This window comes from Hyaena hyaena, unplaced genomic scaffold (assembly GCF_003009895.1).
Source record: "Hyaena hyaena isolate Hyena2069 unplaced genomic scaffold, ASM300989v1 scaffold_320, whole genome shotgun sequence".
NCBI classification, from domain to species: domain Eukaryota; kingdom Metazoa; phylum Chordata; class Mammalia; order Carnivora; family Hyaenidae; genus Hyaena; species Hyaena hyaena.
Window position 1 is genome coordinate 1,429,608 of NW_024080952.1, and position 23,073 is coordinate 1,452,680.

At 37.3% G+C, this 23,073-nt stretch overlaps 2 protein-coding genes across 5 annotated transcripts in view; both read right to left on the minus strand.

Annotated features, from left to right (window-relative positions):
* EOGT (EGF domain specific O-linked N-acetylglucosamine transferase) overlaps nt 1–3,892 on the minus strand; it is a 44,289-nt gene extending 40,397 nt beyond the window's left edge. The window contains exons 1-3 of one of the 4 annotated variants that reach the window (XM_039248863.1): nt 3,799–3,892; nt 2,766–2,989; nt 1,820–1,875 (exon numbers count right to left, since the gene is read on the minus strand). Coding sequence is in view for 1 of the 4 variants with exons in the window: in XM_039248862.1 (XP_039104793.1) it covers nt 2,766–2,775 (10 nt within the window). In the remaining 3 variants the exon portion in view is untranslated. Of the gene's footprint in view, nt 1–1,819; nt 1,876–2,765; nt 2,990–3,798 lie in introns of those variants that run through there. The other 3 variants (XM_039248864.1, XM_039248862.1, XM_039248865.1) reach the window with 3 other exon arrangements.
* Nucleotides 3,893–10,023: 6,131 nt separating this feature from the next.
* Nucleotides 10,024–23,073, minus strand: part of TMF1 (TATA element modulatory factor 1) — a 34,716-nt gene continuing 21,666 nt past the window's right edge. The window contains exons 9-17 of the mRNA XM_039248853.1: nt 21,157–21,249; nt 20,321–20,477; nt 16,783–16,975; nt 15,921–15,990; nt 15,600–15,692; nt 14,382–14,483; nt 13,690–13,842; nt 12,222–12,347; nt 10,024–11,486 (exon numbers count right to left, since the gene is read on the minus strand). Coding sequence (XP_039104784.1) covers nt 11,343–11,486; nt 12,222–12,347; nt 13,690–13,842; nt 14,382–14,483; nt 15,600–15,692; nt 15,921–15,990; nt 16,783–16,975; nt 20,321–20,477; nt 21,157–21,249 — 1,131 coding nt within the window. The 3' untranslated portion in view covers nt 10,024–11,342. The remainder of the gene's footprint in view (nt 11,487–12,221; nt 12,348–13,689; nt 13,843–14,381; nt 14,484–15,599; nt 15,693–15,920; nt 15,991–16,782; nt 16,976–20,320; nt 20,478–21,156; nt 21,250–23,073) is intronic.

The window sequence follows — 23,073 nt, forward strand, 5'->3', positions numbered from 1 at the left end:
GCATATCCTTTAAAGGTCAAAGGGATCAAGAGCTAAATATAATGACACCGAGCTTTGCAGCATCATAGAGGAACGTTCCCTCTATTTGCAAACATTTATTGTGTACCAGTTCTGAGCCAGGCACTGTGTCCGGAGCGACCACGTACACACGGGTGAACAAAACAAGAAAGGCGCCTGCTCTGTTGGAACTTACAACCTTTTTCAAACCTTTTCAGTAGAGAGTCAGACAGTGCATAGTTTTGGGTTTGGGAGGTCGTACGACCTCTGGGGCACTACTCAACGGTACACTGCTCTGACAGAACTCACAGCCTATCTTAAAGAATGGGAGTGGCTGTGTTCTAATAAAACTTTATTTACAAAAACGGGATGAAGGGCTCGATGTGACCCCAGTCATATATTGCTGATGCCAGAAATAAAGTAGGTAATATGGTAAACGACATAGCATGGTGGTTAAGCATATGACCTTTGAGACTAGACCACTTGGGTTTGAAGCCAGCTAAGTTTCCTGGCTGTCTGACCTTGAGCTATTTAGCCTCTCTGTGCCTCAGCTTTTCCATCTGTAAAATGGAAATAATAATAAAGCTTCCTCATAGGACTGTTGTGACTTAAATATTGGTAAAATGTTTAGATGTACCCAGCACATTAAAAGCTGTACAGGTGTTTATGAAGTAAATGCTTAAAGCCATGTGGGATGGTGGGGGGAAGGAAGAGGTTGCTAAATAATATTTGAGCTTAGGCCTGAATTTTGAGCAGGGAAATCATGCCAGCAAGAGAGAAGAAAAGAAAATGCAATAGCTCTGAACATATGTGTATCTGCTGAATAAAAGCTAATAATCACAGGGCACCTGGGTAGCTCATATGGTTGAGGGTTCTGACTCTTATTTTCAGCTCAGGTCATGTTCCCAATATCATGGGATTGAGCCCCGCATCAAGCTCCCCACTGAGCATGGAGTCTTATTAAGATTTTCTCTTTCTTCCTCTGCCCCTCTATCCCTATCCACATACTCTCTCTCTAAAATTAAAAAAACAACTGATAATCACAATCGTATATGGGTCCATACTATGTGCCAGGTACTGTTCAAAGTACCAAGGAGGCAGCAATGAAGATGTGGTCTCAAACCCCTTACCCGTGTGAAGCTTACATTCTAGTGGGTGTAATAACGATCTACGACAATAGTCACTACAACCTAGAAAACTCCAGGAGGGAAATCCAGGCAGTCTGTCTCCGAGACTGTGCCATACTCTGTCCCCATCTTGCATCAGCAAGATGAAGAGCCAGTAACCATCATGGGACCTTACTGCATGTCTAACTCACCCCATAAGGATTAAATCTCAAGGACTAGAATTCTACGCATCCAGACCATAACTGTAGTATTTCTTGTTCACTTTAGTGGTATATTTTGCTCTATGAAAAAAATAAAAAGAGTGTTCTTCCCACTGAAGGATAGGGCCATACACATTAACTACTCCCCAGCAAGATCTGCAGTGCCCAGGGCATGTTGGGAAACTCAGCTTTCAGGATCAGCCTTCGCTGACCACCGGTCACAAAGATGGGGCCTTTAGAAACAAACTTCTATGCTCAATCCAGCTTCAAGTTCCAAGGTCAAGGCTCCATAACAAAGAGTGTAGACACTGAAAAGGAATTCTTCTGCCCTCTGGAGTGGTAAATATAGTGGCTCTGAAGAATATATTGTTACCTGTTGTAAAGTGACCTAAATTAATATTTTTAGTTTCGACCTTTATTCAACAGTGAGTTGATAGCAATTTTGCAAAATTTAAAAGTACTTACTAACAGTGTACTTATCAGGGAAACACTGACCTCTTTAATTCTCAGAACCACAAAGAAGTTTTTGTGATGCTTCAAGTATCTGAAATCTGTCAGAAATGAAACAGATTACCTTAAAAGGATGCTAATGTAGACCTTGTAATTCAGGTGATATTTTTAGACTCAGGGAAATATTAAGAAAGAAAACAATGTAAGGGTGCTTGGGTGGCTCAGTTGTTTAAGTGTCTGACTTTGGCTCAGGTCATGATCTCACAGTTTTTGAATTTGAGCCCCGTGTCTGGCTCTGTGCTGACAGTTCAAAGCCTGGAGCCTGCTTCAGATTCTGTGTCTCCCTCTCTCTCTGTCCCTTCCCCACGTGTGTTCTGTCTCTTTCTCTCTCAAAACTAAATAAACATTAAAAATAAAAAAAAAAAAAGTAATGCAATGAGATAACCTCTAAGTTTAAGGCCTAGATTAAGTGAGACACTCCATAAGCAAAGGGCTGACCCATAGAGAGTTTTCTTTTCCCTAATGAACACCATGCTGCTAAAAGCAAAGTCACAGGTACCATCCTCAACACTATAACTTAAACCAGATTCTATTTGTAAGCAGAGGGATACAGCCTGCTTTATACAGTCATTAACTGGAACAGGCCAATGGGACACTTTGTAGATAAAACATTTCCTAGGGGCAAACAATTTTCCTGGTTCTGACCCTCTTCATCATGCGCCCTGAATCACACCACTCCTTGAACCTTACTATTTACTACTCCAGGCCTTACCGTTCAAAAGGCACGATGGCCTACTTTTTCGATTCCTCCTTTCCAGTAATGAAGTCACTGTTATGACTAAGTCCTGACCTTCCGCTGTTCAAGTCCACTGTCCCTGACTGAGCTCTAGCCAAAACTAAACTCACTGATCCATGCAGAAGGAGTAACTTAAGTCATGGGAAAAATCTGAAGTCCCAGAGCAGAAACCTGGCTTTTGCAAAGGGCACGTACCCACTTGCATACGCTAGAAGGGGGTGGCTGCTGGAGCATGAAAACACAACCCCGGGGCCTGGCGGACAGCCGGTCCCGTTCGCGCGGTCGTCTCGCTGTGCGCCCCAGGGATGGGTGCGCGCACTTCTCCAGCAGACGGAAGCTTCGGCGCTGCGCTCCTTGCCTTCAGCACAATGCAGCTGGCTCCCTCCTCTTCTGTATCCCTGGGCCGGGTTTCCTCAGGCCTAAAAGGGGGTGGGGGGGGGGGGAAGGAACAGCATGAAAGAGGATGAGGCTCAACCCCGAGGCTGACAGGGACCACAGTGGATGAGACAGTGGGCAGTGCCCTGTGCTAGAACTTGGGAAGTCTAAAGAAAGCAGTGGACAAATGAAAAATTGAACGCATCTCAGGGACTCCTAAACGGCGCGCGCGCGTGCGCGCGCGCGCACACACACACACACACACACACACCCACCCACCCACTGGGGCCACAGGTCTCACGGTCGGTACAGGCAGGGGGTCAGAAAGGGCTCGGCCGCCAGAGATGCAGAGAGGAGGGCCACCAGCTATGTGCGAGGACGGGAAGCGCTGCGGCGGCGAGCGCGCTTCCGCAGCCACCCCGCCGCGCTGGGGTTCCGCACCCAGGCGCCGGCGGGGCCACCTCCCGGACGCGGGGCTCCCCGCACGTCGCCCGCCCGCCACCCAGCACGGCACCCCCGCTCCACCCAGTCCCCGGCGTGCCTGGAGGGCAGGGGGGAGCCCGGGGAAGCGGCTTCGCCCGGGTCTGGGACACCGACCCACAGGGCGCGGGCGGGGGAGAGGGGCATCCTTCCCCGTGGCCGGCGGGCTCCCGGGCGCCCCGCGCGCCGCTGCAGGCACGGTCAAGGGGCCGAGCGCCCGCCTCTCCGGCCCGCAGGCGGTGAAGGCGCCGGCGGTGTCCGCGGAGAGGCTGCAGCCCGCGGGGAAGGCGCGCCCGGAGCCCCGGCGGGAGAGGCGCGCGCAGCCCGGCGGCCGCGGAGGGCGAGGGTGAGGGTTCCGCGGAGCGAGTCCCACCTGGCGCCGAGGGCTGCGGAGGAGGAGGAGACAGCCGCCGCTCGGGAGCTCGGAGTCGTCATAACCGGCTACCGCGGCTCACCGGAAACCTCGGGCGCCGGAGCCCGGCCAGGGGGCGCCAGGGAGCCGCCGCGACGGCGAGGCGGCCTGCGCCTGGAGGCGGGCCCGAGCCCCGCAGAGGGGCAGGGGCGGGAGCCGGGGCCGGACGCGCGCGGCGGGACGCGGGGCGGCGGGGAGGGCGGGCGCGCGGGCCGCCTGCCCGGCGCTTCCGCGCGGAGAGAGCGAGCCTCCCGGCCGGCCCCCGGAGCTGAGCCGGAGAGCGAAGCGCGGTCTCGGAGCTGGACTGGCCCCTTTGCGGGAAGGTGATTAGGCGCTTAGGGGACACGGGACACCTGTCTCTCCTTCATTCTCATTGCGTCTTCCTGCCGCGGATGGTCACTGTTGGCTTCATCAGAGAAGTTGCAGCCTTCGCTTTCCAATGTGAGCGCGAACGTACGTGGCAGCCCCTTCTGGTGGCGGGGATTCCAGCGTACTTGCTTCTCAGGGGAAACTCGCCAAGTTCAACTGCTCTTCCGCGGGGTTGAAGTTTTATCCTTGGGTTATTTTACAATTATTTGAATTCTTTTATAATTACATTATTTTATCATAATTATTTGAATGCCTATCTCCCACAGTGTCTTCAGTCTGGACACCCTGGGTTCTAGTATGTTATGTCGTGTAGCATAGTAGAGGTGATCATTACGGATTCAACTTGAACTAATTAGCTGAAGGCTGATACCGTCAAAATACACATGCTCAGACACAGAGTCACCACTGTTAACATGATTTAAAGAAACACAAGTTTATTTCCCAAGGCTTACATGCTTTTAAAATACTTTTTTTGAAGACACTGTTACGAGAAGTATTACAAATTCCACTAGTCATCTGCTAAATGAGGAATGTTATCTGGATTCCCCCCGCCCCCCCACCAAATAACAACACCGCGAAAACACAGAGGGTATTTGACATGTGCCAGGCATAATTCTAAAGCACTTTACAGTATAAAGTCATTTACTCTTCATGTAAAAGACTGCCTTTAGGGAGCTACTCCTCTATAATTTCATACTTGGCCCACTCTGTACCAATAAAGACAGTAATTTTTTAAAGTGCTCTCTAAGCTTACTCGTCACCATCCCATTTTTGTCATGTATACAAAATGTGCCTTTCCTGTTAGCTGATTCAAAATGAATTGTAGTCATTTAAAAAATTTTTTGTCACTAAGTCATGTGACACATATTTACATTTATTATATATATTTTAAACATACCTGAGAAAAGGTTCTAAAAATAGGTTAATCTCACTCATTGCAAGGACATACAAGCCAATTACATTGGTGTGACATACACATGGCACTATTTTGAATGGCTAAATATTAAGTTGTGGTCATTCAGGCTCAGAGGAAACAAGGTATGATAGAGCCTTAAGAACGGGAGATTGATTCTAACATACTGCAACAGCTATTTGTAACAGAATTTCTTCTCAAAATACAAGTCTTAAAATTTAATTTTAAACTTTTTCTAAGTGGACATTGAACTCAAATGTCCATTCATGTTGGACTGATTGAATATATTTTGGCATATCCACACAAAGTAGAACTATGCAGGTGTAAAAAAGAGAAATGAGAAATATATACACTGCAGGGTGTATAAAGTGGGGAAAAGATGTGTAAAATGCTATTATTTATCTAGGAAAGGGGATATATATGTTATTTTACAAACAGAATAATATTTTAAATGATTTATCTATGGGGGGAAAGAGGGAATATGGGAAAGGGACAAAGAAAATAACTTCCCTAGATATAGAAGTAGCTTGAGAATCATGTGACTATTTTACATTATCAAAATTAAATTTTTAAAAAGTAATCCTTCAAAATTGCAAGTAAAATGAAACTAAATGAATTTAAGCACTGTCCAGTTGTGGTGTAGTCCACGAGGAAGGAACTATCCCAAGTGACTTTGACTCATAGTTAGTACATCCTCGTAGATGTATCCTCAGGATAAAGTTTAAAATCATAAACTCTTTTCGGGAACCAAACTCTTGGTGGGAACATTCATTGGGATAAACCAAATAGGAATAATTAAGACAGTATCTTGGAAGGTGAATTTTTTGACATGTGGTATAGATGTAAGCCTGATAAGGCTATATAAAAACCTTGTAGTTATGAATTTGGAGGTAATAATATAAATTAACATACTTCATCATTAAAAACAAATCCCTCCTCCATTATCCATTGTCAAGGCCTAGAAACAACCAACCCTGTAGCAAGAAGCACCTGTTGTGCCCAGAATGTGATCTCTGCAAACCACTTCTCATTAAAAGAAACATGAGTTCCAAAGAAAAATGGACCATCTTAGATACAGGGCAGAAAATGTACAAGAAGCAGCTGAAAGATCTTGCATGAGGAGGCAGGGAAGTAATTAAAAGTTTATGACGGCCATATCAAAAGGACCAATTTAAAAAGGATCCCTCTGGCCAAAGATGGAATTTAAACCATCACTAATGGTTAACTGTAATGGATTAAATCATATATATTATACTCAAAAAGATCCAACCAATCAACCAAATACATAATAAGCCAAAACAATGTTCATCTCTAATGGCAGAAAGGTACCAACTCTTAATGTGAAAACTGGTAAAGGAAGTAAACAAATCAAACCTATTTATCCCATCTTTCTTATGACTCATGCATGATGCACATAACCAAATGGTTGACGAGATGCTTTTTACATAAACATTCCATACTTGAATATGATAATCAAATCAAATGTCTGAAATTAGCCTCAAAATAATGTGGACTGAGATGAAACACACGTGAACTATAAATGAAACAAAATGGGCCATGAACTGTTCAACAGAGTATGTTAATATAGTGTATATGGGGATTCATAATCTCTTCTCTCACTTGTACAAGTTTGAAATTTTATATCATAATTTTATAGTGTATTATAATTTTATTAAATATGTTTTAAGCTTGCTACACATCGTGACATTTGGATAGCTCTTAGCATCAGCAAAATCCTGAACTATTAGAATATAGCTAATTGGTTCTCTGATATATCCAGCTGCTTAAACTGTAATTCAAAGGTTGAAGTTTTAAGTGAAGAAATTTTGACAAAGTTCATCTTAAGCCAAAGTGATCTATACCCTTATGGTTTTACAGAAAAGGAGCAAGACAACCACCACGACAGTTAATGGTTCAGAGCACGCTCTCTAGAGCCAAATGGTACAAATTAAAATCCCATCATTGCCACTTGCTTGCCATATGACCTTAAGTAAACCATTCTTCATTTTAAAAATGGCAATGATGATGGTAGTGACTTTAAAGGCTAATCTGAAGATAGATTGCAGGTATACAATCCCTTTTCCAAAATCCTTGGGACCATATGTGTTCCGGGGTTTTTTTTGTTTGTTTGTTTTTTGGTAAAGAATAGGGTGTGCACCTACTTTACTACTTAACACCTTCAGTGTGCCCTGCATCAACACGCCATAATCTCATGCAGTATTTCTGCAGAAAATGTATGATTACTCACATTGAATGAGATAAAGCCTTTTCACAGAAACAAAGTAAGCACTATGTTTCCTATAATCAACATGATTGTTTTGAATATGTATTTTTTAAAATGAAGACGGTAATTTCAGGAGACAAACAGGCATAGCATTGTATAAACCTGAAAGGAACACCTCCGTCCCTCACTACATGTAAAAGCAACAAGAGAACTCAATATTAAGCAAATTGCAACACCTCATAAAACCCCTTGCTTAGTAATAAGTTTGTAAAATTAAATTTAGCTTACTTAGAAGCAGAGCAGAATGGGGAATAAATTCTGGATAGCACTAACCGCAAATTCTCTGTGCCACAATCATGGACCACTTAAGAATTCTGGTGTTTTATTTGTTTTGAGAAGTATTCAGTTTTAAGAAGAAAAAAAAACCACTTAATTTCCATTCTATCTTATTAAAGAATTTTGATTTGCTAAAGGTAAAATGGATAGATATTTGGGCAAAAGCTTGTATTTCTTTTTTTTTATTTTTTTAAATGTTTTATTTATTTCTGAGGGAGAGACAGCATGAGCAGGGGAGGGTCAGAAAGAGAGGGAGACACAGAATCTGAAGCAGGCTCCAGGCTCTGAGCTAGCTGTCAGCACAGAGCCCAACGTGGGGCTTGAACCCATGAACTATGAGCTCATGACCTGGGCCAAACTCAGATGCTTAACTGACTGAGCCACCCAGGCAAGTGTCCCTTAGAAGCTTGTATTTCTAAGGATCAAAGTTACAGACTTTGATACATACAGTTTCAAAGGTACAAACTGTATGAACTCAGGGTAACTTATGAAGAGAAAACCATTTATTTTATCTATTATTTCAATACATAACTGTTATAAATCTTTTAGAAGGTTATCCTGACAGTTTGATTTTTTAAAAGACACATCATCCTTACAGTAATTTAGTGGCAATATGTATATTCTCAAAATTGTTTTCCAAAAACATCTTCATTAGAAAACTATCCTTAATACTAGTAACATTCTTCACAACAGAACTCGTAGAAAATTGGGACTTATCCTCATTTTAAAGTATGAATTCTAGGGGAATCTAGGTGGCTCAGTCAAATATCTGAATCTTGGCTTTGGCTCAACTTATGATCCCATAGTTCATGAGTTCCAGCCTGAGGTCAGCTCCACGCTGACAGCCCTGAACCTGCCTGGGATTCTGCCTCCCTCTCTCTCTCTGCCCCTCCCCCCTCAATCTCTCAAAATAGATAAAAATAAACTTTAAAAAATGAACTCCAAAGTGATACAAGTTATATGATCTTCATAAAACAATACTATCTTCAGTCATTGGTATGGACCAGTCTAAATTACATTAACAATCAAATACATTATTAATATTTTAAAGTCTTTATTAAAATCAGATCCATGCTTATTTACATTACCTTTCACTTAGAATTAAAATATTATGTCAATCTGTAGTTTAAATCATACTTTTAGCCCTTTACAAAATATAAGATTAAAGTTGTAGTGTAAAACTGAATGAAACAGTGGAGATTAGATTTTTAAAGAAAAATAAAAAACTATGATACACTAGAAAAAAATGTATACTTAGACAAATAGTAAAATAAGATAAAGGTATCAATAGTCACTTTCTCTTTTTTCTTGTGGATATTTTCTACATACTACAAATCATATACTTTTAATACACATCTGAATAAAATTTTCAATTAAGAAATCAAATGCCAATTGGAGGGATCATGAGAAAAAAAAATTCACTTAAGTAACTCCAAAAACTCATGTTTCCCCAGGTCAGAAGTTATCCCTATTTAGAATATCTTAAATTATAATTCAGATACATTCGGTACATTCCCATATGCTAAAGAGTATACAACTGGAACTTCTCAAAAAAGAGGCAATGGAAAAAGAAAGAAATGGGAGCCTCAATTTAGTTTCCCAAGAGTAGGAAAAACACCTGTCTGTGTTCAGTTGTCTACATATCAACAAGATTCACACCTCTTCTACTCTTTTTTTATATTTTTGAAATTGTTATCATTAGTAGCTTCTACGTTTTTATATTTTTGAAATTGTTATCATTTGTAGCATCTACTTTCTTTCAAGAATAGAAACATCTGATTTCAAGCTATTCTCTTAACCATCAAAATATAAACATTACTAGAATATGGATAGAAACGTTTTAATGAAAAACAGCAAAATATAGCAAACAAAATTCTTTAGGTATTCTGCTGCTTAGTGGAGGTTTTCAAGAAACTTATTCACTACACCTTCTCTCAATATACAAATGTACTGAGAGATCTAAGTATATAATAAAATCTGTATGAATACCCATTATTAATTTTTGGATAAAGGACATAGAGTAGTATACAGCTGAAGCTTTAAATAAATGCTTATGATTTTTGAGTTAAATAAATTGAAAACACTTTTAAAATTTTAAGTTGATTTTATTAATGTTAGTAAGAATTAAGAAAAGAGAATGTTTACTATTCTGAAATTGAAAGGAATAGGTTTATTTCAATCTTTTCTCTACAAGTGAAGACTTTATTTTCTCACTAATGGATATTTTAAAAGAATAATTTTGTAATTCCTAAGCTGCTAGTTTCAAATGCTTAACAGAATTTTGTAACTTAAATTTCCTATATTTTCTAATTCTGTACATTATTTATTGCTATCAGTCTTGTCATTCCTCGTCAGCCCCTGAATATTAAAAAAAAAAAAAAAAATACAAGCTGACAAAAAGCTATTACACTGCTTTTTACTCTAATATATAGAAAATTAATTTTATGAGTTTGGTTCACACTGAAAGAATATTTATTAGTGCTACAAATTAGAGATCCAGGACAGAAATGCTGTCTGGAATACAAAAAGAACAAAAATGAGGTCACTTAAATTGCCCTGAAAAGCATTCCAAATTCTTCAACGTGGCTTGCTTGTAACTATACTCCAAAGCTCTAGTGTTTAAAATTAAACTAAAATTTAAACGTAAGTTTTTATTTCCAAGGCAGCTAAATGACTTTCAGTAATAAAATGTATCAAAATATTTCACAAATCCAAAACAGCCTGGTTAACTTTTAAAAACAAAACATTTGAAAGAAAGCATAGCTATTTTTTAAAGCTCTTCCACACTTTTTGTGTTTAAATGAAGTTTTGAGAAAAAATAAAATGATAAATTACACAGAATTGCAAAATGCCAAATTCAAACTCCTATAACTTCTCTATTTTTATGAATATTCTGTAATATCACTGATTTTTAATGTGCCAAAAATAACACTTTAAAATGTAAGTAAAATTTTTCCACTATCCAATCATTCCTGTATAACTAACTGCATGGTTATAGCTTTTCCCAGAGAGATAAAATTTGTACAGACTTAATTATAGAATCTGGGTGAAATAATTTCATGGGCCACAAAAATTTTAAAGTTTAAACCATTCACCCTTTAAACCTCAGATAGTGTCAGTGTGACTTCTACTTAAAAACAATTAGCTCAAAATTTAACAATTGCATAAGGTTTAGTATTTTTTTTACTAGAAGACTTAATGTCCATTTTCATGAAGTAGTAATTAGGTATGTTGAAGTGTGAAAGATTTCAAAGTTTTAATATGTTAATATCACTCTTTAAATGTCCTTAATATATACAAACACATATAAATTAGAGACACAATTAATATTTACAATACCACATATGAACACCATTCTCTTTCCCTAACTATCCGGATATGAGGAAAAGTAGTTAATCTCTGTGCTTTCAAGACCCAAAAAAAAAAAAAAGAAAAAAAGACACTTTAAAAAATAAATCTTTAAAGAATAGTTTCAAAAATAAAGTTCAAATATTGCACAAAATAATTTAACTGCAAATATTACTATATACTATAAAATAATTTTTTTCAGTTTTTGATCTCTACAGTAAATTCCACTCTAATTCTATAAAAGAATTTATTGGAAGTCTACATTTAGATATTAAATGTTTACATTCAGTATGATGGGAATGTAATATGCAGAAGTTAACTGAGTCTTTGTCTTAAAAGTTCATCTATTTGAGTCTTATACATATTTTTTACATCTTCAAGATCTAATCGAAGTTCTTCTGCCTCTTCTGCTTTCTCTCCATACATCTGCAGAATAGTGTTGTATCTCTGATCCAAATCCTGCAAAAAATATATGTACACTATTTTTAAAATAACTTTATAAAAAACATCCTTAATATTATATTTTTATACAAGTCACCGGTTCACCAGTAAACACATTACAATCTAAATAACACTATAGAGTCATCTCTTATAAAAATTAAACTGATACTCCAATCCAATGGAATAAGTAGCAAGTAAAGGAATAAAAAAAAAAGAAAAAAAAAACTAAGCCTGAAGGCTATCAATTTTGTCATCTATGTCCACTATTCTTTAATTCTCCCCATATAAAGCTTAATCTGTCTTTTCTCCCATTAGCATACAAATTTTAGTCCTTCTGGTTCATTGTGGTTTAACTATTACCTGGAATTTACCCCACAAAAAAAGCTAGAAGAAAATATACTCTCACATATGGCTTAACAGTAACTCCTAATACCAAATATGCAAATTGCAATGATACATATAACATCAATGCACAAAATACTAATAAGATCTTGTAAAAGAGCTATATTATAAATGAGCTTTGATCAAATAAAATCTAGTTATTTTCCTCTATTAGGGCTACACATGGTTATGAAAAATACTTTGTATAATGTGATAAGCAAGAAGATTCTTTAAATTTCTTTATTGAAATATTAATACCAGTTTTTGAAGAAATCATTAACTTACACATATGCATTTTCTATAAACAAAAATGAGATTTAGCACAACTGGATAAAAATATCTTAAACTTATTCCTAAGTGAAGAATACTTACTCTTAGCTGAGTTCGAAGTTTGGGTATCTCCTTTACCTTCTCTTCAAGTTCATCATTTTGATTTGTTAGTTTAACTAGCTCTTCAGCCATTATTGAGCGTGTTTTTTCTAGATTGCCAATTTCTAGCTGAGAAACATTACCAAAAAGTGATTTAAATAAATATATACCTTGTCTAACATAAACATAATATAACATAATCTCACTAATATAAATATATTCAGTATTTTTTTTTAATGTTTATTTAAGGGGGGAGGGGCAGAGAGAAAGGAAGACATAGAATCGGAAGCGGGGTCTGAGCTGTCAACACAGAACCCTAGGTGGGACTCAAACTCATGAACCGTGAGATCTTGACCTGAGCCAAAGTTGGATGCTCAACCAACTGAGCCACCCAAGCGCCCCAATATTATTTTTGAAAAAATAGATATGTCAATATATAACTATGAGCTAACTCTTTCTTAAGGAAATAGTAGCAAAAATAAGGCTTTCTGCTTTCCTCAGAGGTAACCATTCAGAGGGCTTACTATGAAAGAAAGAGAAAAAACTAAAAAAAATACAATCATGTTTGAAATATGCAACCCTATATTTTTCTCTAGCCAAATAACATGTATTTTAGTTACTCTAAATTACTACAGAAACTCAGAGAAATAAAAACATACTTTAATGTTGCCCCAGCTGTGCAGGTCATATTGACAGAATCTATCATCACTACCAAATAAGTTAATATGGGCTGTCAGGCATAAAACACTGGGCTACCCAAACATAACAGGTATTAAAATTATTGGGTTTTTTTCCGCCCAATTCAAAAACTTCTTCTTTAATGGAGTAATATTTTCAACTAACTAAAAGTATATAATGAGAATAAAAGAGAAAAGATTTACTTCTGAGTGTATCAAGTTTAACACTGAAATTAGGTACATCTCTCACATTAAGTTTTTAAAAAGCAAGGTAAGATGGGAGGGTGCTCCTTCCCTACTCATGATGTTTCCTTTCATGTGCAGGATGTTACAGTTCTCATCTCTCTCTTATTCTCTACTCCTTGCTCGCAAGAGGGAAGCAATTAACCTAAATGGTAAGTTTGGAAAGAATAAAATGACGATGTTCAGATCAGCAGCTTCCCTTTTTGTAATGTTTGGGAAAAGGTGCCTACAAGGAGCTCTCTGCTCTCCTAGATGCTTCCAAGTCTTACCTACAGCCAGCTACAGCATATGGGGAGGCCCACTCCAGCCCAGCATTTGCTGTGCTGCATGGAGTAGATAAGCCTCCCTAATTCTGCCAGTCCGTTAGCAGGCGCATTTGGCTCTCATCCTTCGCTGATTTCTCCAGTTTACATCATTGATAATATGTGAGACGTTTTGAACTTCTTATGTGACCATTTCACTTTATCTCTCAGTTTGCTCAGAATTGAGGTAGAAGTGAAGGGTGCTACTTATTTTGTTTACTTCTATAGCACATTTAATTTTTCCAATACCTGTAAATGAGTAATTTCTCCTTCCTTCAGCTTTAGCTGAGACTGTAGATTTTCAATAATGCTGGATCCTGCTCCCATTCTTACAGCATCATAAAGATTGTTTCCATTTGCTGATAAAGACATTGGTCCAAATGAGTGATCATGAGGCTCATCCTATATTAAACAGACCACATACAGTGATTCAGTTATTACAGACTGAGTTCCATTATAAAATTCAAACAAAACAGTTCTTGTTAATTCTTGCTTTAAAATGTCTATAACTTTCTCAAAGACAAAAAATCATCTACAGTTCTTCAGTCCAATTAGCATTCCTTCAAGAATATTCAGATGAGTTGCCTATGGAATTCTGATAGCCAAATGCTACCTCCATTTTGATTTCCTTTATCATTATGCAGTTTATTTTTTTAAGTTGTATTTATTTATTTATTTTGAGCAGGAGAGGGGGAGGGAGGGGGAGAGAGAGACAGGGAAGGGGAGAGAGGGACAAAGAAAGCTGGGGGAGAGGCAGAGACAGAGAATCCCAAGGAGGCTCTGCAGTGTCAAGTGAGGAGCTCACGTGGGGCTCGAACCCACAAACTGTGAGATCATGACCTGAGCCAAAACCGAGTTGGAAGCTCAACTGACTGAGCCACTCAGGTGCCTCATCATCATTCAGTTTAACAACCAGGCACATGTAAGAAATAAAACATTACCTGAGACAGAAAGGATGTCTGCAGCCCTGCCATATCAACTCCACTTATTGAACTTGATCGTGAGATTGTGGGAGTACTAGAAACAGAAAATGGCTTCCGTTCCTTAGGGAGTAAAAAAAAAAAAAAATTCAGATCACATTAAAGACTTTATAAAATGGCAAATAAGTAAAAAACTTTTCTAGGATAAAAGACAACAAACACTCATTGTAATTTCCTCATAAAAAGTTACAGATAGGATAGCTTAAGTCTTAGTAAAGGCACAATACTTTATAATTTAAAAACTATAGACAGACTTGATCAAACCATCTCAGGACCCATTTATACTACAACAATTTATTTTTAAGGGAACGAAAATGTTTTTGTTCTAGCAAGTATATGAACTAACTTCTTTATATGATTATACATTACGTATATAACATAACCACCAATTAAACCTAATTCTTTAGAATAAGGTTACTACTGAGTTTTACAAACCACAAAATTTCTGGCTTATCTGTTTTATTTTTTTCTAATGTTTATTTATTTTGAGAGAGAAAGAGAGAGTGCAAGCACAGAAGGGACAGAGAAAAAGGGAGAGTAAGTATCCCATGCAGGATCTGTGTTGTCAGCACAGAGCCCAATGCAGGGCTCGAACTCACGACTGGTTAAGATTATGACCTGAGCTAAAATCAGGAGTCAGTTGCTCAACCAAATGAGTCACCCAGGTGCTCCACATTTTATTTTTAATATGTATTTTAAAATTCCAAGTAAATTCAAAAGGTAATTTCTGTGTACATATAAGTAGTTTTAACATAACATGCTATCTATCAAGTATAGCCCAATCCTATACAGGAAACTCATTTTAGAAAAATTACCTTCATTAACCAGAAATAAAGAGAATAAACTAGTTTTATTCCCAAGGTGCCTAGCGGCCAAATGAGGTACACTAATTTCAGTGAGAGACCACAAAATTCATTTAAAACCAGGGGAGAGCTTCTGTAATTCAAATCCTAGAAATCACTAATCCATTTGAATAAGCTCAAATTACTTTGGACCCTGACAGGCTATTGACTGTAACTGATAGGCTACTGACTGTAACATTAGAATTTATCACTCTAGTGATGTTAGACATAAGAAACAATATTTATACAGCTAAAATTATATAACAGTGATTAACAACAACAGCTACTAACTGGTTACACCAAAAAAAAAAAAAAAACCAAAACCAAAATTCAATACCTTTTCTTTGACAGCTTCTTGGGTGAAAATTGCTTTCTTCCTTTCTTGTTCAACTTTCATTTTCTCCATTTCTAACTGACTATTCAATAGTGTCTAATGGAGAGAGAGATATTTAGGTAACTTCTGTGAAGCTAAATCATCATTGTAAGTCAATTTTAAAGTCAAGAACATAAAGTATACGTTCCTAACTGTTTTACCACTAAAGACCAAGTTCCAAAAGTAGTCATATCGCCCATTTCATCATGGCATCTCATTAGTTCATTACCACCCCCAACCATTCTCAGGTAAAAGCCCTAGAGGTGAGCCAACACTGCTAAATACCTTTTCTTTCCTGGTCTCTTCAAGTGTTCTTACATATTCATCTTTTAGGCTTTCTAATTCAACCTGGTACCTAGTAAGCCAGAGAGAATTAAACAAAACAAAGATGATAGGTACAGAGTAGTGAAAACTCGCTACTTTATTAACTCTTTAATAGTCATTTCTATTACCAGCTTGACTTTCCAACCATATTTGTCAGATGATGTGGCTTTTATACTCAGAGGCCACACTACTACTTCTGTGCATTTTATTCTATTGCTGCTCTATGCTACGATTTAATTTAAAAAGAGACTTTCTAAAAAGAATTTTGAATACCACCATTCAAAACAGGTTCAGATTCTGTAAAAGCTTGTTAGGGAGTTCTTTGAAATATTTATAGACGTTCAGGTAATTTATTTCATAAATCATTTTTACTTTACCATTTTTTTAAGTTAAAATTTCTAAGGAAGAAAAAGAATAAAACCACACTAATAACAGCCTTAATAAAAAGGCAGAGAAATGCCTTTTATAGCTTATGGTTCCAAAGAAGCCAGATATTTATTTAGAAAGACTGGAACAGTGCTAAGACCCTTTTAAAATATAAAACTATAAAAATAACTCCCAATGAGTGGTCTCCAGACTATTTGGCAATTACAGATTCCTTTAAAAAACCTGATTAATGAATCCTTTCCCTGGAAAATGCAAATACATACAGAACATGCCACACAATTTCATGAACCTATGTAAAGTTCAGGGAATCCCAAAACCACCTTGCTGTAATATTCTATTACTAATGATTCTGACTGTAAACACTTCAACTTTTTTTTTTTACGTGCCTTAAAATGTCACAAAAGTACCAAGAATAACACTCAAAAAACATGCTCACCTACTATTTTCATCCTCCAGTTTTCTTAGCTTATTTTTCTCTGCTTCTAGCTGGGCCTGAAATCTACTATTTTCCTGCCTCAAGAGAGAATTCTGTGACTCCATGGATGACATTTGAATTTTGTTGGCAAGGAGTTCTTCTGTAGCTGCACGTTCTCTTTCAACTGCTGCTGCCAACAAGGTCTGGGATTCACCTGATTGAAGGATACAAAAGAAAAATCACATATATCCAAGAGGCCATAATATCAAGTAGATTCTGACTTCAAACAGATAATGATTCAAGTAGCCAAACTTAAATCTGCTGATTGCTAAAAGCAGGACGGCCTCCAAGAGACAAAAAAATGAATCTTAACTTAGATCTGCTTTATTATTTTTTCCTCAAAATACTTTAATTTGTATGTGGAGTCACACATTTTAAAAGATCAACAAATGATGCTGGAGCAATTGGATATCCACATGCAAAAAGAAAGAAAAGAAGCTCAAACTAGACTTCTACCATATATGAAAATTAACTCAAAATGGATCATAAACTTAGGTGTAAAACAAAACTGTAAAACATTTAGAAAAAAAAACACAGGAGAAATCTTCAGCAACTAGGGACAGGCAAAGAATATTTACATTAGACACCAAAAGCAGAGCCATAAAAAGAAAAATGGATAAATTGGACACCTTCAAAATTTTAAATGTTTGCTTTTCTGAACAGGATAAAAAGACAAGCTACAGACCTGGAGGAAAAAAATGCACACCACATTATCTAAGTCTAGTGTCCAGAATATATAAAAATATGTAAAAAAGTCTCAAAACTGAATAGTGAAAATAAAGACAATCCAATTAGAATATGTGCAAGACATGAAAAGTTATTTTGCTGAAGAGGATATAGAAATGAAAAATAAGCACATGAAGTTATATTCAACATTAGTCCTTAGGGAAATAAAAATGAAAATCACAGATATCACTACACACCTGTCTGAGCAACTACAAGAACAAACAGGGGCAACACAACATGCTTGCTGGCAAGGATGTGGAGCGACTAAATTCCTGTCATACCTACAGCCACTTTGGAAAAAGAGTTTGGCATTTTTTAAAAAAAACTAAACACAGAACTACCCACACAACCCAGTAAGTGAACATTTAGGCATTTAGCCCGGGAAATGAAAACATGTTCACACTACAACTTGTACAAGAATGTTACAAGAACTGTATTTGTATGAAAAAATCTAGAATGAGCCCAGATACCCTTCATTAGGTAGATGGTTAAAGAAAATGCGCTACGCACATACCATGGAAACACACTGAGCAATGAAAAGACTAAATCACTGATACACACAGTAACTTAAAGGAACTTCCAGCCAACCCCAAATTGTCACATAGTAATATAACATTTTGAAATTCCATAATTTTACATGGAAGACAGATTAGTGATTGCCAAGATTTGGGACAGGGAAGAAAGGCTGCAAGGGTGGCAAAGTGAGGTTCTAAAAGGGCAACATAAAGGAACTTTGTGGTGCTAGAAGTGTTCAACATCTTGAGAGCAGAGATGGGTACACAAACTCACACAAATGATAAAGTTGTGCAGAACTTAATACACACACACACACAAATGAGTACCAGTAAAACTGGTAAATTCTGAATAAAATCAGTAAACTGTATATCATGTCAACACCCTGGTTGTGATACTACACTATCATTTTGCAGTGTTAACATTTGGGGATGTTGGATAAAGCATGCAAGGGACCAACTGTATTATTTCTTATAATTGCATATGAAGCTACAATTATCTCAATAAAAATTTCAATTAAGAAAAGATCAGTGCATATAACTCTTGAGATTTAACGAAAAGTTCTGTTTTTTCCCCCATGAAAGTAGACTTAAAATACTATCTCTATTTTTCACCATATATTGTTACATTCTGTATCTGTGCTCCTATTTTTTTTTTTTTTTTTTTTTTTTTTTAATTTGAGAGAGAACGACTTAGAGGGAGTGATGGGCTGAGGGAGAGAAAAGAAGATCTTAAGCAGGCTCCAACCTCAGCATGGAACCCATCACGGGGCTTGATCCCACAACTCCTGGGATCATGACCTGAGCTAAAATCAAGAGTTGGATGCTCAACCAGTTGAGCCACCCAGGTGCCCTTCTGTGCTCCTATTAAAAATAGTATTTATTATATCTGTCCTTTGGCTGTGCCTATATTCCAGCACAATACCACATATCAACAAGGGTATGCAGACTCTAGTTTAAAAACCACAAAAATAATAGCTTGTAGTATTAATTTATTGCAAAATAAATATTTGTTTCAGGAGGTGTCATTTTCAGATGTCTCATTTTCATAGCGAATGGGTCTCAATAACAAATGATGGACCCCAAAACTTACACCTACAAATTAAACAATATGTAAGGGTTAATTTAGTTCAGTGATTATTTTCTTAAGCAGATGAATCTTTTGAGACATATCTCAAATGGAAGTAAAAAAAAAAAAATAGACAAAGGATGCACGACTTTCACTATAGTAGCCTGGAGGGATATAGCAAGCTCCTCTTTTTATAGAGCTTCCCTCTCACCACACCAGCTAGTCCTAAGACATCTAAGGGATCTAGTGAATACTGTTTGAAAACGATGAATCTAGTTTACGCTCATGATTTACAGAAACACCCATTCAGGCTTGCTTTTATCACTAGACCACAGTGTCTCTCAAATTACAGTTAGTTTTAGGCATAGAATGGACACATGAATTTTTCATGAACTTCCCAGCTTCTGGGATATCTAATATGCATATGTCATATACATGTGCATATATGTACATGTACTAGTCTGTGCTTGCATAAACATCTTAGAATAATTATTTTCTTTAAAAAATTTTTTTAAATGTTTATTTAATTTTGACAGACAGTGCGAGCAGGGAAGAGGCAGAGGGAGAGAGAGACAGAATCTGAAGCAGGCTCCAGGCTCTGAGCTGTCAGCACAGAGCCAGACATGGGGCTGGAACTCATGAACTGTGAGGTCATAACCTGAGCCGAAGTCAGATGCTTAACTGACTGAGCCACCCAGATGCCCCAATAATTATTTTCTTAATAACATCACAGAAGAGCAACCTGGGGCATTTCTATAAAGACTCTAAAGACTCCAAATCATCTGTCTAGTAGAGTTTGATCAGGATCCTCCTTAGATCTATCTCTGCTCCTGGAATTCTACCAACAAGAATCCTATCTGATCTCTACACTCTACATTATTGTAGACAAGCTAGAAAGGGGTCAGATTTAGCAGCAGACAAGGAAAAAATGAGTGTAAAAATCTGTAAAAATGAAAGGATGACAAGGAAGTATTTGGGACAGTATCTGGCACACTGTGTAAGGGAAAACAAACGGTTTGAAAGAGTCAATTAGGATATTAGAAAATAAATGTAAAAAAGGAGAAGAGGTAAAAATTTACCACTTAGACATAAAATTTAACTATCAGATCAAGAGAATTTCAATTTTATACCATTATTCTAATTCTTTAAACAAGCTTCCAAATGGAGCTTAAGAACGAAAGAAATCAGTTACCAAGCCTATCAGAAAGATTCTTCTCTAACTTCTCCCATGATGATGTCTGGGACCCTAGAGTTGCTTGCAAATTTTCTATCTGTCGAAGCAATGGTCTTGTTGTTGATGAAACACTTTGACTCAGCTCTTGGTTTCGATTCTCTGCTTCCTGAAGTCTCTGAATGATGAAATTCTTAAGTCATTACCACTAACATCAATAAAAACTCTAAAAACACTAGCAAACAAACTTTATGAGAGATTTCTGGAAAATATTATTTCCCCAAGAAAAAGTTATTTACATTATTTTCTAATTATTCAATGTTTGTATTAGAGTTATGATGCACAACAGTATCTAAATAAGTGCTTCTTTACAATGTTTTTAGAACGTAAAGATAGCTTTTGATTACATTAAGGTAAAAAAAAGACTATCATCCAAACCTCTCAGCAGTTGCCTCATCACCCAAATATTTCTAAGTATTTATAAAGACAGAAAGATCGATGTGAGTTGCATTTTCTCTCCCTTTTCCCATTCATGTTCACTTACTGAAAATTAACAGAGAAGTGTCAGATCTACCTAATAGTAATCAAAGACTGTTAATAAACTAGCTATCACAAATCAAAAACAATTCTGAAAAATACATCACAATAAAATTATTTTCTATAAAAAAATTAGGATTTTTCATGTTTATTTTTTTAAGATGCCAACTCTGATTTTGTTCATGCAAGCTACAAAAATAAAGCAAATTCTAAGCATGGGAGTAATCCTCTCAATTCCATGAACATTTTCCCTACCGAGCCATTTTTTATTTCTAGGAAAACACACCTTGGTTTTGCGTTTAGGAAAACTGTGACCGTACCTGCTGGAGTTCACTGATCTCATGGCGTAAATAATCCTCTTTTCTGGCAGCCGCCTGTTCTGCACGTTGCAGTGCCAGCCTGAGGTCTCCCACCTATATGAGAACCAGTACACACTAGCATAACAGTAACAAAACGTTACCTACAACTTCCTGACTATATACTGTGCTGTGCTGACTTACTGTTTATGTATAATACTTCTACTATCCAATGAGCTTTTTTACATGATTATCACACATCCCATTCATCAAGCAATTCTAAACTTGATGCACTTTTAGCCCCACCTAAAAAAAGTATATAAATAGGTACAAGGCACAGCCACTGTACAATACAGGAGAGACAACGCATCTATAAATGTTCGCAATGAAAAGCAGAATATGACAGCTATAAAAGCGAGCTGCTACTCATAATACATACCTGCAAATGTAAACTGCTACACTATTTTTGTAAAACATTATGGAATCATGTTTAAAGAATCATAAAGTTTTACACCTTCTTTCACTTGGTCATCCTAGTCTTGAGAATTTACTCAACAGAAGCAGATAAAAACATAAAAGGTACTCCCCCCTTTGTTGTTTAGCTAGACTAGCAAAAATAGACAAAACAGGAAATATTCTAAACATACATCATTAGTAATCTATTTTTGCAAATTTTGATACAACATGAATATAATGTTCCCATTAAATTTATGATGAATGTGGCTGCCTGGGTGGTTCAGTCAGTTAAGCATCCGACTCCTGATTTTGGCTTAGGTCATGATCTCACAATTCCATGAGATTGAGCCTGTGTCAGGCTCTGAGCTGACAGCATGGATTCTCTCTCTTCCTCTCTCTCTGCCCCTCTCCCACATATGTGTATGTGCATACTCTCTCTCGCAAAATAAACTTTAAAAAAATTATGATGAATATGAAGAAAATGTAAAAACTTACAATTAAATCTTATGTGAAAAACTGTAATAAATATGATATCAATTATTTAAAAATACATAGAAAGGTAAGAACAAGAAGTTAATACACAAAACTGACATTACTTACATAAGGTGATAATTGTACCATATGCTCTCTGTCTCCCATTCCCCCACTTTTTATTATTTTTCTAGTGTATATGCAGAGGTACATAGGTGAATTTATAGATTTGTGTATTTTCTTGCATTTACAAACAGAAACAGTGGAAAAATAAACCAAACACTGATAAAATGGCTATGTATAGGCAAAGAAAGGGAATGCGGAGGAGCTAAGTTGGAAGCAAATGTTGCAATATATGGTTATGTAGTTCTCACTTTGAAATAATGTAAATGTTCTACATACTTATATAAAATTAAATCGAAACTGCATTGGGGTCAATGAGGAAAGAATGATCTTTTCAATAAATGGTACCATGCAGCTGGATATGCGTGTGCAAAAAACCTAAATACGAGAGCTAAAACGATGAAATTCTTGGGGCACCTGGGTGGCTCAGCTGGTTAAGTGTCCGACTTCAGCTCAAGTCATGATCTCACGGTTCGTGGGTTCGAGCCCTGCGTCGGGCTCTGTGCTGACAGCTAGCTCAGAGCCTGGAGCCTGCTTCAGATTCTGTGGCTCCCTCTCTCTCTGACCCTCCCCTGCTCATGCTGTCTCTATCTCTCTCTCAAAAATAAATAAAACATTAAAAAAAATTTTTTTTTTAAACTATGAAATTCTTAGAAGGAAACAGGTGAAAACCTGCATGACCTGGGGCTAAGCAATGGTGTGTTCAATATGATGCCCAAAGCACAGGCAACAAAAGAAAAAAACAGAAAATAGACTTCACCAAAATTTAAAAAACCTGTACATAAAGGACACGATCAAGGAAATGAAAGACAATCTATAAAATGGTAAAAAATATTTGCAAATCCTACATTTGATAAGGGCCTCATGTGCAGAACACATAAAGAACTCTCA